The 20,496-nt window shown below is 41.9% G+C and overlaps 1 protein-coding gene across 1 annotated transcript in view; it reads left to right on the top strand.

Annotated features, from left to right (window-relative positions):
• Window positions 1-19,809, top strand: part of LOC145394391 (mitochondrial coenzyme A transporter SLC25A16-like) — a 28,855-nt gene extending 9,046 nt beyond the window's left edge. Inside the window, exons 2-7 of the mRNA XM_080268262.1 lie at window positions 6,830-6,922; window positions 10,987-11,120; window positions 11,485-11,679; window positions 14,037-14,193; window positions 15,309-15,450; window positions 19,626-19,809. Of these exons, the coding sequence (XP_080124388.1) occupies window positions 6,830-6,922; window positions 10,987-11,120; window positions 11,485-11,679; window positions 14,037-14,193; window positions 15,309-15,450; window positions 19,626-19,809 (905 nt within the window). The remainder of the gene's footprint in view (window positions 1-6,829; window positions 6,923-10,986; window positions 11,121-11,484; window positions 11,680-14,036; window positions 14,194-15,308; window positions 15,451-19,625) is intronic.
• The last annotated feature ends 687 nt before the right edge of the window (window positions 19,810-20,496 follow it).

The raw sequence follows: 20,496 nt of genomic DNA, 5'->3' as shown, positions 1-20,496 counted from the left end.
TATCTGTCTCTCAAAACATTTATTTATTTGTGTCTCTTTGGTTTTGCGTTGTCTCTGCTTTGTTGTCTTTCATCTCTTTCTGTCTTCATTGACGCATTCACTATCCGCACCACTTATCCATCGTTCTGAGCATCTTTATATTTCGTTGTCTGAATCCGCTGTCTCCTTACTTAGTGTGTGTGTGTGTGTGTGTGTGTGTGTGTGTGTGTGTGTGTGTGTGTGTGTCAACTTTTTTGTCACCATGATTTTCACTATCCACTATCCACGTATGCATTATTCAAAACATGAATTTCTTTCTGTTTGGTTCCTGTTTATCCCCTTGATTATTTATTTATTTTTTTTTTTATCTTCTCTCTATCACTTGTTTTCACTATCCACATCCACTCTTTCATTATTTTCCTGGGTCGAGTCTTAACAAGGAAAAAGACTCTTATTTCTTTGTCTTTGGTTCAGCCTTTTATTTTTTTTTTTTTTAGCGTATTATTTCTGTCGCCATCAAAGCTTTCACAATCCACATCCACCCATACAGTCATCATTTTCCCGGGAGAAACCACAATAACTACGCAAAGATATTTATTCCTTCTCTTTGGTTCTGTTCTCTCTCTCTCTCTCTCTCTGCCACACTTTCACCTTCCATTCCACCGCATCATCAGTTTTGGGGTCATGACAATAAAGTGTAAAACTTTAAAATATATATCGATTTTGCATGATTAAAGCTGTCTTCCCTTCATCCTCATTTTCTTACATTTTATTCATTCTTCATTACCAGCGGACGTTTTTATTTTGACTGGGAAGACACTCGTACTGAAAGGGTTGTTGAAGAAATAAACTAACCCTTCCAGTTCATAGTCTCTCAGGGTAAATAAAATCGTCCTTTTTGAGAGAGAGAGAGAGAGAGAGAGAGAGAGAGAGAGAGAGAGAGAGAGAGAGAGAGAGAGAGAGGAGTTATTATAGGATGGGTGGAAGAATGGAGGGAGTGGTGGTAGAGGGGCGTGGTAGTGGTGGTAGGGGGGGCGTGATAGTTATGGTAGTGGTGGCAGGGGGGGGCTTGATGGAGGTGGTGGTAAGGGGGGTGTGGTAGTGATGGTAGAGGTGGTAGGGGGGGCGTGGTAGTGGTGGCAGAGGGGGGCTTGGTGGGGATGGTGGTAGGGGGGGCGTGATAGTGATGGTAGTGGTGGCAGCCGGGGGCGTGATAGTGGTGGCAGGGGGGGCTTGGTGGAGTTGGTGGTAGGGGGGCGTGATAGTGATGGTAGTGGTGGCAGGGGGGGGGGGGCGTGGTAATGATGCTAGGGAGGCATGTTGGAGGTGGTGGTGGAGGGGACGTGGAAGTAGTAGTGGTGGTAGTTGTGGTGGTGTGGTGGTGGTAGGGGTAGTTGTGGTGGTGGGGAGGGAAATGAGTGTGGTTATTTGCTGAGAACCTTTTGGAAATGCCACTCCCTAAACACACCCACACATCGACCCGCCATATTATCCAGCCATAACTGGTTTGAGTGTCGGCGGTGGTGGTGGTTGAGTAGGTCAGGAGCACAGTTGGAGAGTAGAGGAGTATAGCACAGTTGGAGAGGAATAGAACATTTGGAGAGGGGTAGCACAGTTAGAGAGGAGTAGCACAGTTGGAGAGGAGTAGCGTTGCCCTCCCTCTGTTGGCTTGGTGGTCACCACGATTATGTATTATACTGGTACCCCTTTTCACTCTAGGCTGGCCCCAAAACTGCCATCTCTCCATATTCATTGTTAAGCGGTACCAATAGATTAACACTAGAACATGATGCTAGTTAACGAAGAAGTGCTGTAGAGAGGATGCTGAAGCGTGGCACTGTTTTTATTTTCTGCCACCCAGCTAAGCGCGAAATATGCCACGAAAGGACAAAAATCTGGCCCAAGTTAGTGTAAAACAAGTATAGATTATTATTATTTTTTTTTCATCTCGCATCCCAGGTAGTTTGTTTCTTTTTCTCCTTCCACACGATTTCACTCAGCTGAGGAAAAGAGCTCTCGCGTGGAAAAGGTTAAGGAAGGCTGTATACAACCCTTCCAGCTCGAAATATCTCTCTCCTACAGAATACAATCGTCTGGAGACAACAAAAATAACCTAAAGATACATAACAGGGCTGAAGGAGTTAAGTGGCTGGTGTCGGCTTCACCCTTGACCTGCTCTTCTTTGCTTATTAAAATGATGTCATCATGAATAAGCTGTGACTTTACTTGGACATATTCTTCGGCTTTGTGGGGGAGTGCTCCGTGTAACAATGCCGAAGTGGAGAGAGAGAGAGAGAGAAATAGTCCACGCAACAATGAAAGTATAATATGCAAAATAACTCGCTTAGGAATATACACTGCGACATCTAGTATGACATGAATAACACGACTCAGTCTTATCTCCAGCAAGGCCATGGGATGAAGGCAGGCAGCGGTGTTTGTGTATGGGGCGGCCGTGGAATGTGAGGCTGCCTAATCCCGCCATATATGGAGAGAGAGAGAGAGAGAGAGAGAGAGAGAGAGAGATTCCATAAAACTCGAAATAATAGTTTAAAGAGGAAGGGGTGCCTAGAGTGCAGGAGAAAGTGGTGAATGTTAGGTGAAGCCAAGCGCAGAGAGAGAGAGAGAGAGAGAGCAGTCCCTTGACGTCTGTGCCTATCAGTACGTAAGCCTTGGTAAAATGGCAAATGAACATACTTCTGTACCACTTTCACTCTAACTTGGCCTAAAATTGTTGTCTATCCATCTTGAATACTTTGTTGTAACAAGAGATGAGCTCCAGATTATGGAGTAAGTAATGAAGTACAGTGGAAAAAATGTTGAACCACAGTAGTGTCTTATTCTGCCACTGAGCTACGAGAATCAAGAGTCAGATGTAGCACTAATTAGCCTGCTCCTTTGCTACCTGAGATCCTTCGTCAGTTGAAAGAAATCATCTGTGAGCAACAATATTCAAATGAATAAAGACGTCTGTGAGCTGAAGTGGGTAATTGTAAACTGGCTCAGGTGTTCAGATGTTGCCCTCACCTGTGTAAAAGCTGGCGCCTCTTTCTTCCATCTCATATCAATGTTACGTACCATAAATCTCTACATATTTAATACATTCTGAAAAAATATATGTAGTATAGATATAGTTACGTGTTCACCGTTATACTGTAGAGATATGTTATGGAAGCGACAGTACCATAAGTTTGATTCTTTTCTATACATCTCTAGATCAGGGTGATGCGTAGATTAGCTGATTTTAAGTTGATGAGTAATGAAGGTTTAGTTACATGAGGGTATGGCATTACTGTTGGTATGTGGGATGTTTATTATTTTAGTACTTGTATCATTGCATTGTGGTGGTAGCTGCAGTGAAGATAGGTGTGATTTGATTCATACTGTGTATCAGATAGATAAAAATGTGCGGAAGGGAACACAAGGAAGGTTTTATTTATTTATTTATTTTATTTCCGAGGACAGCGAATGTTTGATTATTATTGTAGTCACTGTGAAGAGGATCCCTTCGTTGTCCAAAACGGTAGGGATGAACATATTTGACCAAAACGTGATCGGCATGATGAAATGAGTGAGTGCTGCTGTTACCAAGAGTCTGAACCTTGGTCGGAACACTCCCACGTTTTCTGTTATTAATTACTTGTTCTGGGAAATGTGTGCGGCCCCCAACGTTTCAAAGCAGGCTACAAATGGTCCGCCTTCTAAGAAATTGTACTTAATAGAATGAAAGTATCTCGTTAGACGTTGATTGTACTCTACTATCACGATAAGACGTTCGCCTATACTTCCCTGCGAGCTGTTTTTTATGTGATAGCAATATGTACGAGAGAGAGAGAGAGAGAGAGAGAGAGAGAGAATTGAAGGACACTATCACTGGGAGGAAAGGGAAGTGTGTAAGGTAGGACACAGTGCTGGCGGGGAATTATTGGGGATATTAATTTACTCCTGATGGCATAATCACGCTGGAGACGAGCTCTGCGTGGTCCAGAACGTTAGAGAAACTTAATACCAGGACTTAATGATAGTTGTCGTGATAGGTACTGTTTCAAGGCTTGGTACTGACAAACGTTTAGGTGGTTAGTTGATGCTGGGGTAAGATGATTAACTGCCTCATCTCACAGGGGCTTCTCTTTGCTGAATGGGCTAAGTTGTCTGGCAGAAGTCACAGTGAAATCGTAGTGCTGTCATTTTCCGGAGTTACCAAAATATGTCCGAAGGTGTGGCCATTGTCTGAATAAATGATTATTACGATGGCACTATAATGAAGGTGTTGGAAGTGTCTAATAAGTTTTTAACATTATGATACTGGAGTGCTTGGGACGGTAATGAATAAGACAAAGGCTTTCTGCAGTCATCATTTTTACATTGGAAATCTGCTGTTAAGTGCTTATGACCACACAACTCAAAGATTTTCTGGAAGTTAAACCTTTGTAAATCTTAGAGGTGTCCTCCAGTAAACACATATTTGTTATGATAGCTTAGATTTTGCTCAGTAGGCACGTTATATACATATCCAGAAAGGAGTTGTTCAGCCTTTTAACTTGTACCGTCGAGTCTGCTTTCTGCTAAATGTTTGAATAACTAGCATGTTAAGCATGCCATTAACTCTTACAGTCCATCCATGTGGTGTGTGTGTGTGTGTGTGTGTGTGTATGTGTGTGTGTGAAAATACGTCCTTGCAGGGTGTTAAAAGGAAAAGGTCATCCTCGTTGAGAGAAGAGGTTCGCTCATAGGATCCTTGGACGCACTCTTATCTGAATAAAATACGTAGGCTGGCGTTAGGTGGAGTAAAACACAAGAGTTACTCCGATCATGAAAGGGTTAATGATACCAGTATGAACACTCAGGCTATGACGCGCAAATAGTCCGCCAATAGCAGAGATGGAATACTAGAGTTATTCCGATCATGAGAGGCGAAAGATGAACAAGTCCTTGGAGTGGCTGCGGTGACGGAGTAAAGTCCACCGATATTCATAGTTTCCCAAGCGTAACCCCCTCACTGTGGTGGCATATTCTTCAGTTTATTCTTCCTGTGTCCAAAAGATTAGCCTCACCGTAGGATGATCTTTTCGAAACGGAGGAATTTAATTTTAGCCTTCATTAAACCCTTCATAAAAACAGGTCTTCCCAGAGTAGAATAAAACTGTCGAGAGAGAGAGAGAGAGAGAGACGCACAAGATTGACTGTTTTCATAGCTTCGCCTGCACAACTGCTAAAAACTTCACAACCCACTAATGTGAAAAATAAAGTGAAAGACGAGACAAAGTGTGTGTGTAAGATTATTTGCTTAGCTTTCTATTTCGGTGATGCAGCAAACAAATAAAGTGAAAGAATACTACCAGTGATTTTTGTTAATTATTCACAGATAAAGAACCTTTTTTATCGTTAAAAAAAAAAAAAAAATCTTTGTAAAACCCCAGCTGATAACATCCAGCCCAACGCGCCAGATAACTTTTGATAACACGATTCCTCATTGATAACATTTTGCCCATTCAACCCCAGAACGTGATTTGCAGTTAATTCTTTGTTCTGTTAGACGATTATATCAGCCCAGCAATTAATCCTGGTAGCGAAGAATTATTTAATGAATTCTGTATCATCTTCTTCCCTCTCCAAAAGTCTCGAAGCTGAATGAAATCGTCAGGAAATAGTAGGAATTAAGTAAGAAAAGACGTTCGCAGTTATTCATGAGGTTATTATCTGAATGTCTCTTTTCAGGTATCTTTTATGTTTTGCAGAAAATATAACACTGGGTATTTGTCTGCTTAGTCCTTCCACTTCGACGGTATATACTGTATACAGTATACACACACACACACACACACACACACACACACACACACACACACATATATATATATATATATATATATATATATATATATATATATATATATATACACACACACACACACTTGTAATGAAGACTGTTAGTGAAGGCAAAATCTTACCCCTCCAGTAGCCACGAAAAATATCTCCTTAACTAAATGTCAGGAAATGAACAATAACGCACTATATTATTCATTACTGTAATGAAGAAGTTGAGGAGTATATATATAACATACATATTTTATCAGTGTGCCCATCTGTCTGTCCATTTGTGTATCTGTACCTGTTACCTGACACTGCATCTTGTGAGAGTGACCTCATCAGAGGTTTGCAAGGCATTTTTGTCCCTACTTAGTAGAGACCTTTCTTTCTACATATGCCACATCTCCTTACAAAGCCAAAGGCTACTGTTCCCTCGCACCTTTTGTATCCTTTTCATTCCCTGTTTCCCTCTCCCTCTAATTCCATCCACTTCACTCTGTCCTTGTCAGTCTGTCACTCTCCATTGGCTTCAAATAGCCAAGCCACCACGGCTTGAGAATTCAGACAGATAAGCAATGATTGGTTGTACCTTTCTTAAATGTGTTGATATGGCTTTTGGTAAACTCTTTGATTCCATAGAAAGCCATGTATATATATCTTCTTGCCATCTCCAGGTGATTTAATCAGCTTAGGAGAAACTTTTCAAGCTGGAAGGGTTACAAATACCCAGCCTTCTTTACAACCTTCACCAGGTACAAAGAGGATGTTCATTCATTGCCAGACGCCATGTATCCCAGACGGGGTGGCCAATGGCTTAGAGTTAATTGTTTTACAGGGAGGGGCACTAATCCTCCACCAACCCCACTTGATGTCATTTTTCATCATACAGATATTTGTGCCATCTCCAGTTGATTGTATTTAGTATAAGTCTAGAGAAGATTACAAGCAATAGGTGTGTTGTGGTAGTGTTAATATTTTGTTTTTAGTATTGTCATTATTGTGTTGCAGTAGTTAGTAGTACAATGTTGTTGTGTTGCAGGTGTGGCTGGGATGTGTGCCAAGACAACGGTGGCACCTCTGGACCGCATTAAGATCCTGTTACAGGCACATAACAAGCACTACAAACACGATGGTATGGACCCCAGCTCTCACAGTTATTGTAAAGGTCTTATTAGGTTACTACAGTCACAGCTGGTCTTTTAAAGGTAAGAGTAGGTCTTATATTGGATAGGTCACATTAGGCTAATAAAGGTCACATTACCATTACAGCCCACAGTAGGTCGTACATAGGTCACTTTGGTCAGTGTATGAGCAGGTCATAATTATTACATTTTATGTAGGTCACATTAGGTTCCCCACGTGGGTCACATTAACTCCTTCAGGCCATTTATGAATTGTTTATCATATTATATTCATGCAGCCTTCAGACAATTTTATTTTGCTTAAGGAGATAAATCATATTGTGAAAGGGTTGATGGAGGTTTTTGTAACCCCATCACCACACTTGGTTACTCCAGAGTTAAGAAAATTGTCTGGAAGTATGAGGAATAAACCAAAGATAATGATTAATCATAGGAATTATACAGTAATCACTCCAATATCCGGATCAATAGAGCCATCGGTAGGTTCGGATATTGGTTTTGTCCGGATATTGGGCCCCAGCTTATGGACTTGTACTTACGGACCCTAACACAGAGAAACACCTATACAACTCCCTCCGGACATGCATAGCACCTATTTAACACCCAAATCACACCAATAAGGCACATAAATGACTGAAATAAATGCAATAGACACATAAAATGTGGGTTTAGAAGTATGTTCATACATTAATAAACATTCTGGTACTTATGGACTCTAACCGAACCTAACCTAACCGAACCTAACCGAACTCTGAAAAACACATTCCTACTGCACATGCATGAGGTAAGTTTAGTATGGAAAGAAGTACAGTATGACACTTTCTGGTAAGTATAGTATGGGAAAAAATACAATATGAAACATTCTGGTAAATATAGTATGGAAAATAGTACAACATGAAACATTTTGGCTACTTACAGCAAGTCCCTGGCCACCTCGATGAATAACCGCCTCCTCTCGGACTCTGACAGTAAGAACGATTTCCTGAAGCACTTGCACTACACTCTTCCTGAAGTCTTGCACTGAACTTAGTCACTAACACACAGAAGTCCGTTCTTTTCACAGTGTTCACTTTAGTCCAAATAATGTTCCATTAAATTTAAGTGTTGCACATTAACTTTTCCCAAGTTTTTTTAAGTTTCCAAAGCCAAAACAAAGAAGGTTAGTTACGTTAAATTTCTTTTCTACTTAGTCTTTTCTCCCAACTTGAAAACTTTAACACAACACACCGTTTTTTTCACTGCACAACACTCAAAATTCCCGTGTGGTCTAGTGGAGAAGTTCTTGCTGTTTATTCACTGTCAGAGCCCGAGAGTATCACTGGCAGGCGTCCAAGGGGTGCATCGGTGGGTAGTGGTGATGGCGTACCGACTACAGAAGACTCTGAAGACAGCCGCAAACTCACGTCGAGCGGTGACTCCACTGTAGCTGATGTGCTGGGCTGTGGCTCGGAGCATGAGGGCCTGTCTTGGGGAGGCAACGGAGTGGAACCAGGGCTTGGCACAGCGGGGGTCACGGGCCTGAAAAAACTGTCAATCGTTGACTGACGCAAGGACCGACGATTCTGGCGATTGATGATGCGCTGCCGGAAAGCACGCACTTCCTCCACGAGTCCCAAGGGCCCCATCTCCCTGTCGCAGTCCGGGTGTTCCAGGTAGTCTAGGACGAACTCTAGATGTTCCCGGAGTGCGCTCAGCTTGGGGATGGCTGGAGTAGTGTCCTGCTGGGCGGAGTCTGCATCATCATCGCCTTCGTCGTCGGAATCTTCAAGTTCGGGACTGACACCAGCAACCGAAGACGCTTTCTCGATATCAGACAACGTCTGATACCCAGGATAAGCCCTCGTCGTCGTCCAACCACTCACGAACATCGTCCACATCAACATCGTCGCCGTGCGTACGTAGGCCGTGCATGGAAGTCATCCACGTCAAACCCTAGGAAATCGTACTCCACATCTGTTCCGAGAAGCAGACGAGACCAACCATTTTCAAGAGTTTTCACAGGGACTTCCTTCCATGCACTAGCCCAGTTGTACAGCGCAGACTTGATGTTGTAGCGGCGAAGGTTTTCCAAAGTGCGCTTGCCTCGAGTGTCACGTCCTTCCCTGCGCTCGTCCTCGTCCTCGAGAACCACCATCACCTCGTCCAGGAACTTCCGACGGTACAGGCGCTTTGTTGCCACGATCACTCCTTGGTCCATTGGTTGAATGAGAGCAGTCGTATTAGGTGGCAGAAACATGCACCTAATACGGCCATTCTCAGCAACCAAGTCCTTGTCGCACGGGTGGGCAGGTGCATTGTCGAGGAGAAGGAGAGCCTTTACCTGGTCGCGAGGAATTCCCAGTGTCTTCGTCTGGTAATGTATGACCTCCTTGACGAAGTGATGGTGAAACCAGTCTTTGAAAATCACAGCTGTGAACCATGCTTTCAAAGAATGGTACCATACGACAGGAAGGACATCCATCACCCCACGAAGGCACCGAGGCTGCTTTGCACGGCCAACAATAACGGGCTTAAGCCGGTGCATGCCGTTAGCATTGGCACAACACAAAGCAGATATCCGTTCCTTAGAAAGCTTGCGGCCAGGTACACGCTTCTCCGTCTCATCGGCGAGAGTGTTCGTTGGCACCGAGCGATAGAATAGGCCAGTTTCGTCAGCGTTATAGACTTGACCGAGAGTGAGGCCCTCCCTGTCGATCAAGCCTTTCACCTTGTGCCGAAACTCGTCCACTCCATCCTCGTTAGCGTCCAATGCTTCGCCATGTGCTTTACGGTTAGTAAGGCCATGTCGCAACTTGAACGCGAAGAGCCAACCCTCGGATGCCTTGAAGTCTAGGGCGTCGTGAAGCCTTGCAAACTTCTCAGCAGCAGCCTTCAGCTCCGTTCCACGTACCATCACACCAGCTGCACGTTGCTGTCGATACCAAATCAACGTGGAGCGGTCGATCTCTGCATACTTGGGAGTAAACATAACCTTCCTCTCCACGTTGCGTTTGCTTCTCGACGAGAAGTCAGCCGTGTACTGCATGAGCTTGTCTCGGGAACGCTTGATATCAAACAAAGTCGACCGGGCCAGGTTGAACTCGCGGAGAATGCGAGAGAGGAAGACCAACCCGCATCAACCTTCTCCAATATCTCCGTTTCTTCTCCAGAGTCAACACCACTCTCTTCCTTTTCTCAGGAGGCGGGGCCATCATCACACACACTAAGAGTAGGGCAGAGAGCAGCAGGAGGCCTTGCAGCAAGTACGGCACCACCACAAAAGCGAGCACGTGGGCAGCCATGACGAAGAGCGTAGGTCTTGTCGCGGTGAGAGACAGGCGGGAAGTGGGGAGGATGCAGCGGCGCTCTATCGGACGTCGGAGGAATGACGAACCAAAACAATGCTCTCACGCGGCGCGCGCGGCAAGTTCAAATTACGGACGGCAAAAAATCGATTTTTTTTCCAATTTTTTTGGATTTTCGGACCATTTTGGGAATGTTTGATCCCAGGACGATAAGGTTCGGTTAGTGGGGATGTTCGGTTATTGGGCGTCCGGATATTAGAGGGATTACTGTACCTGCTTATTTTCCCCCTTCTGCACCATTTTTGTTCTGTGCATGTGGCAGTCTCAGAAAAAAATATCATTACTTATACACATCTTTACAGATGACATGCAAAACTTTGTAGGCAGACCTCATTATCAGTGAGGGATGTGTTCCAGGGAGTTCATCCAGCTGGTATTGTTAACTGGGAGAAAGAGGTATATCAGCTGTACAATTAGCACTGGGACCTAAACAAGCAATTTTCACTAATTTGCTGCAGATTTAATATCAGTAACAAAAAAAGGACATCATGCAGGACTGTATGTAACAACGAGATATTGTAGTGTACTTAAGTAACAGTTTTCTACCAAACATTACCTTTTTTGTTTGTGGGAATTTACGTTAAGATAGTGATGGCCATCCAAGGTTCCACTCCTATCATCTATTGGTAGCAAGAAAATAATATTTACAAGATATCATCATACTGAAGGACTAATTCAACCCAACTCACTTCATTTTATCTCCTCCACAGGGGTGTTGAGTGGGTTGCGAAACATCGTGGCGCGGGAGAATGTGTGGGCGTTATATAAGGGCAATGGAGCTCAGATGGTTCGCATCTTCCCATATGCCTCCACCCAGTTCACATCATTTGAGCTGTACAAAAAAGTATGGTACTTAGTGCACACACACACACACACATGCAAAAAAAAAAAATTCATGTGTTTAAAACTAGACTAGATAAATGTAGATATGGAGACAGGACAACACAAGCTTAGCTCAGTTCCTATATACTACAAATAGGTAAATACAAATAGGTAAAAACACACACACACACACACACACACACACACACACACACACACACACAGGTGCACCAGTAGCATAGAATAAGTTACTTAAGATAGTTATTGAAGTCTTTTCCATTGGGATTTTTCTCATTAGCACAAAATCCTCTAGTGTTGGCTTGCATAAAGTACTTCATTGCACCAGTTGCGGCAAAAGGGTTAATATGGCATAATTCCTGTTTTAGATGCTGACGCGCATGTGGGGTCAGTACCCATCACTGCGAGGGGCCACATCAGCATTGGCTGGATCAGCAGCAGGAGTAACGGCAGTGTTCCTCACATATCCTCTTGACACCATTCGTGCCCGCTTGGCTTTCCAGGTGGCTGGTGAACATGTTTATTCTGGCATCATCAATGCTGCCATCACCATCTTCCACACCGTACGTCTCATTTGTAATGTTCTCTTTACATGATATTAGCAAAACTGCTACTGAGTTTTGTGCTGCAAAGGGCTGTGCTGTACATACAGCCAGAAGCACCAATCTAGGGACAGAGTAGGTGTAAAAATCTGGCCAGTGAAGAATCTCAGACCCTCATAGATCCAATTGTTTTTTGTCACTCCTAAATTCCATCACTCCTCCTCCCTCCCTTCCTCACTCTTTCTAACTTCCCTCACTCATCCTAACCTCACTCCATCTGACCTCTTTCCTCACCCCAGACTTCCATCTATACTCCCTCTAATCTCCCTCCCTTACTTCTTCTAACCTTACTTTTCCCAACCCCCTCCCTTACTTCTTCTAACCTTACTTTTCCCAACCCCCTCCCTCACTTCTACAACTCTGTTTCTCACTCCTCCCAACCTTCCTAACACTGTCCCTCATTCTTCCCAAATTTCCAACTTTCTCCCTAACCCCCCTCCCCCTCTTTTCTTTCTGATCCCCTTATCGTACTCCTCACAGTGTCCCTCTTTTCTCCTTAGCGCCCTCTTCAACTCCTCTTGCCCCTCCTCCCAGCTTCTATCTCCCCCTTCCCCCACCCCTCTATCTGTCCCAGCACTTACCCCTGTCCATTATATTCTTTTATATGATTTTTTATATTCCACTACTATCTCAAGAAGCACCTACATTATTTTTTACCCTTTTACTCTGGTGATGTATTTTTTATCCAGACTTGTCACCTTCAGATCACATATTTAGGAAAGACTTTTTGAAATGGAGGAGTTATGTATGGTCTTTACTAATCCCTTCAGTACAAGAGATCTTAGGGGTTAAGTCAATGTTAAACCTGCAGAACAGAGGTAATTATCATGTTGAATTTGCCCCGCATTTCTTGAATTTCATAGAAGTTCAAATTAACACTAGTGCATAGAGTTCTTTTGAACCTTAATTCTATGGAATTAATTAATTCATTTTGAAAGGATAAGGAATCTCAGAAATTTGTCATTGATATGGTATATTAAATGGTCACGGCAGTTGTGCTGTGAAAACAACTCCTGCTAGTGTCATAAATGTTGTACGGTAAGATATAGCTGATTAAAAACTGTTTCCCAGAAATACCGTTCACTCATACTGCTCTCAGGCACAGGAAACTAGACTTAAAGATCTGTAGCATAGAGGTAAAAGCACCCTGGTAGTCCCTCCATCTTATAAGGATTAAAAGCTTGTGCTCACTAACACACACTTCCTTCCATGTTTCTGAGGATAAATGGTAGAAATGAAATACAGTACCTTACCATGTCACTGTAGTTTGGATAGCACATACAGTGAAATTAGGGTTATTTCTGCTGGCCGTGTATTTGAAATGAGAATTTAGAAAGTATGAAGTGAAAAAGATGTGATATAAAGGTGGGATTGAAGGGACAGGAAACAAGTGTCTGGAAGGTGGAATTTTTTGATCACTCACATGACACATAGTAAATTTTTCACATCTGTAGTGTTTACAGCCTGATAATTACAAAACCCGTCAGTTTTTGTTTATGTTATAAGTTAGGAAAACATATCGAAAGGCATCTTTTTATATCAGCTTCTTTTGCTATACTCAGTAAGCATTACATTGTCACATCTATCACAGATTGTTTCTCAGTTTGTCATCCAATAATGACACTGTAGCAGATAGAAACCCGTCAGTTTTTGTTTATGTTATAAGTTAGGAAAACATATCGAAAGGCATCTTTTTATATCAGCTTCTTTTGCTATACTCAGTAAGCATTACATTGTCACATCTATCACAGATTGTTTCTCAGTTTGTCATCCAATAATGACACTGTAGCAGATAGATACTTGTAGTACTCAGTTCATTGAATGTCTATTATATTGTAGCTGATGGAATAAGAAAGACGAGACAGAACATTAGTGGAGATGTTTCCATGAGAGTTGCTCTAGATTAGTTTTTAGGCATTGCAGCTTCTGTGTACCTGAAGGATTTGGCTCTTATGATATTTGTATTAATCCAAAGAAACTGAGAAGCCCTCCAAATCAAGACAGTTTCTTTCTCTCCTCTTAGTACAGTACAAGATTATACATATATATAGTCATTCATGCACATAAGTAATTTTTTCTGGAATATAGTATTCTTCTTTACCCTTCATATTGCTTCATGATCTTCAGTCTTTCAAATGCACTGTGTCCATGCTTAATGAACAGTACATATTTTGAATGTGGAATTGTTGTTTTACTACTTTCAGGAGAGGTAGTGTTTTGTGGGCTTAGAGCTTTAGGATCCTTCATTTTGCATAGTGAGTAATATTTTTGTTCAATAATGGAGTTCCTGTTGAGTAAGAATATGTATTAATTGGCAGGAGGGAGGCATGAGAGCATTATACCGAGGATTCTCAGCAACAGTATGTGGGATGATTCCATATGCGGGTCTCAGCTTCTACTGCTTTGAACAAATGAAGTATCTCTGTATGAAATATCTGTCTCATATTGCTTGCCGACCTTGTGAAAAGAACACAGGTATGGATGAAATTCTGTATATCAGTATCATAAAAGTAGAATACTAGCTATATGTGTTGTTCAGTGAAAGTTTCAATTACAATATACATTTTTTGAAATGTTTTTTGCAGATGTTATGGTGTAGACATAATGATACTGTACTTACAATGTAATGAAAATAGCTACATAGTGCTTTCTCATTCTTAGAGTGTTGTACTTTTTGACAGCATTAACTTTGGTTTAGCCAGTACTGTACTTTGTATTTATGTAAGACGATCACAAAACTTATGAAGATCATATTTATTCTTGAACCATTTTTCTCATGTAACTACTACATCATCCCTGTCAAATTGTAATAATGCTATGCACATAGGTTGGTCCTCATAAAGGCAACTAGAGGTTTTTGATCATGTGATGCCACCAAAGGGAAGAGGCCAGCATCTACTATTAAGTATACTGGACTATAGTAGCCCTTCATTTTACACATTTAATTTATCCTGACTATATTCTGCATATCAAGCAGTTACATAGTCAGTACCATAATAATCACTGTTTTATAGCTAATGATGCATCCAGATCTTATGTATGTGTACTAATGGTGCATCCAAATCTGTGTACTCCTATATTTTTTTGTACTATACTCTGTTTCCCGAACCACATGGCTGTAGGAGTGTAAGGTACTACAGCTAAGGCTAAAGTTTACTCTGAAAGACTGTATATGATAATTCCTATTTAAGTTCCATCTCTGCCTTTAAAGCTGATTCTCCAAGACTATCAGCTTACAGTGCCATTTATTTGGAAAAATTATTCAGTATATAGGGACACATCACCAGCTTATTCTGTAATGAGGTAAATTTGATGGTAATTGCCAGTCTCACATAACCCTTTTTTGAAGGGACCTGAGATTGGGCTACCATAGTTCAGAGTGCATTTAGGGGTAAATAACCACCTTAAATCTGATAAGTTCTTCACATATTCAGTAAACCTTCAGCCACCTTTGAAGATCAACCTTATACCCATAGCTAGATCATCACCTTTCTGGTTAGCTCTAACCACTTGACCAGCAGGCATTTTTAAAAGAGAACTGCCTGTAACATGTCTGCCCAGTACATTACAACAGTATAAACCTTGGTCAGGTGGCCTGGTGCTGAAGGTTCCAGCAAAGCTGCTGTGTGGAGGTCTTGCCGGTGCTGTAGCTCAGAGCTTTTCTTACCCCTTCGATGTAACACGTCGACGTATGCAGCTTGCATGGATGAATGAGGAGACACGGAAGTTCGGGTAAGCCTTATTGTAGTAAACTCAGCAGGCACTGGGTTTCAGAGGTAAACTTGCTTTTTTTTTTTTTTTTTTTTTTTTTTTTTTTTTTTTTTTTTTGCATGCCAAGCAGATTTAGCATCTTCAGTATAATTATGCCATTTATCCTTAACTCTTTCTGTCAGCAGACACTCTTACTTAACTAATGAGAGGCTTTTCAAACTGGATCAGTCAGAGTTAGCATTCAGTAACTCATTTGGCACTTGGGTGCCATCTACAGCAGAAAGAGAGAAAAATTATGTGCCATAACTGAAGGGGTTAAGGAGTCTGCCATTTAGTGATTTCTACAGTTGATGTTACTTGTCAGGTTGTCTCATTTCTTGCAAGGCTATAATTCTTGGTGTGTTAGATTTTAGTAGAATTTTTAGATACTGTATATAGTTTCTAGTTAATGCATGGTTGTAGTTTTTTTTTTTTTTTTTTTCATACCTTAACCCGCCCCGTCCCGGAGACGTGAATTCACATCCCCACATGATGTGCACTCATATCCCGGAGACGTAAATTAATGCGGCAACATCGCAAGGTCCCTAATTTGCACAATTTTCAATTTTCGCGAGTGATTTTTGGCACGTTTACACGGGACACCTTCCTCTACAAGTTGCCAGGCAGGGACAATGCCTTACCCAGCATAACCCCCCCCCCACATGACCTTTTCTCAGCAATTCACCTGTTATCAGTGACCTGGCCAGTAAAGCCATGTCATGCCACGGTACGAAATTCAGGGCCAGAGTGATTCCCCAATCGATGACAATGTGGAGGACAAACATTAGAGGAAGAAACAGTCAGAAATGATGATCAGGTAATGTGGCAAAAAAAGGTCAGGAATGGTGATGAGTTAGTGAGTGAAACAGTGCTTATAATGCCTATATTACCGTTTGAAAACCAATATACTCTCGTACTGCATATAAATTTGTACCAAATAAATAAATAAATACCGTTTACGAGTGGTGTAGAATAGATATCCTCCCATAGAACTCGTTTTCTTTGCAGCCAGCCTGATAGAAAACCCTGTAAGGTAAGCTGGTACTCCTACCTGGATCGAGTATTTTACACCTCAGGTGAGCAATTTCTCTATGAATTTTCGATGTTTCTCACCAAAAGCGGATGTTTGAGCCAAAAAAAAAAAAGGTCCAAAAATGTCGAGACTGGGGCGTACCACTGCCCAGAAAATGTCGGGATGGGGCGGGTTAAGGATATGGTATTTTATTTTCTATGCTAAGGTGCTTTGTCAAGTGGGGTTTGTAATACCTAATGCTCGTAGTGTACCTGTAAAGTTTTGCGCCATATTATTTAAGTTTCTTTTGGCATATTTCCTTTGTAAAGCAGCATCAGTAACATTTGATTATATCCTTGTGGACTTGAATTGTCCATGACAGTTAATATCTCCCCGTATTCTTCATTTCTGTAGCCTATTGGTTGCCTAATTTATTAACATAGAAAATGGTGCTAATAAATGTCTTATTTTAAAAAGTTGTGTCAAGATTAATGTTTGTTATGTCCCAGTGAGTGTCCCTCCTCCCCCACCTCGTACCCTTAATGCTACATTTTTCTCTCTTCTCTTCTTTCATGTACTGTCCTGGCTGCTGACTTGAACAGACCGTAAGTTGTTGTTTCCTCTCAGCTGCTTGGCAGTGAGACTTTTGGTTCCACAGTCCTATGTGTTATCATTATATATCATTAACTCTTAACTCTGATTTATTAATTATGAGAAGTAAATTTCTGATGCTTTGATTATTGCTGAACATGCTCTCTGTATACCAACCACTAAATGAGCATTGAGCACTATAATTCCCTGAAAGGAAAAATAGTGATACTAATTTGAAGAATAGCTTCTTCTCTTCTACTCTGCTTCATAAAAGATGTCATATTGTTTAAGATCCACCCTGATTCTTAGAGAGACTATCTGTTGAATAGTATTTTGTACAAAATGGACCCACTATCTCAGCTGTATCTTCATTCTGCATCACTTACAAACTGATTTCACAACATTTCCAATCACTGCCTTTCACCTGTCATAAATTGATTATATATTCATTCATTATCATCAGTGTTTTATGGCCTTTTGCATGCTTGCTGTTTTTTTTTTTTTTTTTTTTTTTTTTTACATAAGAGTATAGTTTAACCACACCACTGAGCTCCCAATAATAGACTCTTTACAGCTGGCTTGTGTACATAAACCATGGTATACCTTATAGCAGCTCTCCAAATGCATTGATATTTTGCTAGCTTGTTAGATAGACGTAAAGCTCTAACATCATCTCACAGTGCCTTGTACCGTGTTTCCTTAGACAGCATGTTCATCATCCATCCACTTTAATACTTGAATACTTGGATCACTTCACACGCCTACCTTTCTTCAGTCTCTTCACTTGTCTGAGCTACCTTAACCTAGCTATGTGCGAACACACTACTATTTTATTAATATACTTTTTTTGATTTAAGTAACCTACCTCTCCACCTAGCACAGGGCAATGAATCCTTTACTGACACAGTATGGAGCCACCTAACCATGTTCATGTTCCTCTCCCTTTACATTGTTCATGTTTGACTACCATACATTATAAAACATTGTACACGAGCTGCATACACTTCATGCTGTAAACAGGAAGAGGCCCCTTCAGATATCAGAAGAGGCAGTAGCTCCGTACAAGTATCTTTCAGGCACTTGTGGTTCTTGCAGTAATGCCAGCTTCATTCCCAGTATTGTGCTGGCACTGATCATATCTCCAATACAGCAGCTAATTGACATGCTTAGAGGACACTGTATACCTGTACTGCATCCCCATAATCCTGCCTTAATTGGAGTCATTTAGTTACCAAGAAAATAGCACATGTAGTAGATAGTGGCAACTATCATCCACTCACTTGATGGAGTGCTGCCTACATAATCCTAAGGTGACCCTACAGTGAATGACAAGCCTAATGGTTTCCTGTAACCCAGGAAGCCATTTATGATTCAGGTTGGTAACCATATAGCCAAATAATGGGGTGATGCAAAGCTCCAGTGGTGTTCCTTTTCAAATGGGGCATCCATCTGGGAACCAGTGCTCCACATCTCGCAGTAGCGAGGCACTGTCTACCACAAGTGAACATTGGTTCACTGTACAGGCCATTTCCTACCTGAGGTTGATGGGTCTGCTCACCCAGACAGACTGGGGTTACTCTGTTACTATTGCAGCACATCCAAAATCAGAAATGTTAGGCAGTCTACCTTTAACCTTTGTCAGGCAAGACACTCCCTCAGCTGATTAAAACTGGAGTTGGCCTGGAACACACACACACACACACACACACACACACCGCTCGCTGGTGCAGTGGTAACGTTCCCGCTTGCCAACTGGTGGACGGGAGTTCGCGCCTCGCTCAGGTTGCGAAAAGTTTCACTGACGAAGTGGGTGGTTACTGTCCCCCTTGAGCAAGGGGACGGGTGTGTGCGTGTGTGAAGGTCACAGCCTTGCCCTTAGATCGGACTATATGAGCTCTTAGCTCCCTTCCGGGAGGGTAAAAGCTGACGATCATGACCATCAAGTGATCCTGACCGACCCGGTGAATTACACAACTGCTCGCTGGCACAGTGGTAACGCTCTCGCCTGCCATCTGGTAGACGGGGGTTCATGCCTTGCTCAGGTTGCATAAAGTTTCACTGATGAAGCGGGTGGGTACTGTCCCCCTTGAGCAAGGGAATGGGTGTGTGCTAGTGTGACGGTCACAGCCTTGCCCATAGATCGGACTCTCAGCTCTCTTCCGGGAGGGTAAAACTCTGCCTACTAATACCATCATAACACACACACACACACACACACACACACACACACACACACACACACACACACACACACTATATGCATGCCCACAAGGACAAATATGGTCCCTGTACTGTATGAAGTCGGCAACTGGGAAGAGTTGAACAAAGCAGGGTCATTTCAGCACATCTAACCTTAAATTTTGAAAGAAAAGTAATTTGGTCTTTCCAATAAAGATCATGAAATCATTGATGAATAGAAAGATTCAGAACTTTTTCTTCACAAACTTTAGGAATGATCATGAATGTTAATGCTGTTTGATGACATATAGAACCTCACCACACCCTGTGCCCTCATACTCATATCTCACACATAATTACTCCCCCTTCCTGACAGGATGGGTATGGTGGACACACTGCGACTCATCTACCAGCAGGACGGCATCACACGAGGGCTGTATCGTGGGATGAGCATCAACTACATGAGAGCAATACCCATGGTGGCTGTGTCCTTCTCTACATATGAAGTCACCAAGCAGTTTCTTGGTCTTGACACAGGACTCTCCATTAAGACTGGATAACATGTCACATTGTTATAGCTTGTCAAGTCATAGCTCTAACCTCCTCAATTTGGTGACATACTTGTTGCTAAAGTCCTTTTATCATGATGATTTTATTCATCTATGGATAGAAATTTTTTATTCAGAGGGGTTAGACAGCATAATTTAATCACTGCATTATTATGAGTTCTTCCTACATCAAATACAGTATGATTGTCTGGTGGTAGCCTGAGTGAAATGAAAAATGTTTTGATAATGATATGGTTAATTTTACTGCAGCGGTCTTTTCCACTGTGTTTTTGCTATCTCCTGACAGTTATACTCAGTTTAGAGGAAACTTTTTAAAGTGGAGAGAATGAATTTAGCCATCATCAACCTTTTCACTATTAACTGGTCCTTCCTAAGTTGAATCACATTGTCAGGTAGTGACTAGAATAAGTAAAAAAAAAAAAAAAGTTGTCATCAGATTCAGGGGGTCAAAGGAAATAAGACTGGATAGCATAGCATAAGCTCTTAACTCACTGGATCTCGCATCTCATAAAAAGCATCAAATTCCAGGTTATGTGTGTAGTATGGTAGATCTCAAGTCTCATTACAACATCAGGGTGGCCATATTCTTAGAGTTGTTTTTAAGTGACTTAGGAGATTTTGTAGAACCCGTTCTACAGCAGATTATTCTGCACATTACACCTCAGTGTCCTCTTGTAT

The sequence above is a fragment of the Coenobita brevimanus genome, chromosome 27, assembly GCF_032717465.1.
Source record: "Coenobita brevimanus isolate Jiangsu-jjx chromosome 27, ASM3271746v2, whole genome shotgun sequence".
Classification (NCBI taxonomy): domain Eukaryota; kingdom Metazoa; phylum Arthropoda; class Malacostraca; order Decapoda; family Coenobitidae; genus Coenobita; species Coenobita brevimanus.
Note: the sequence above shows the minus strand (reverse complement) of the source record. Positions and strands in the feature narration are given on the sequence as shown.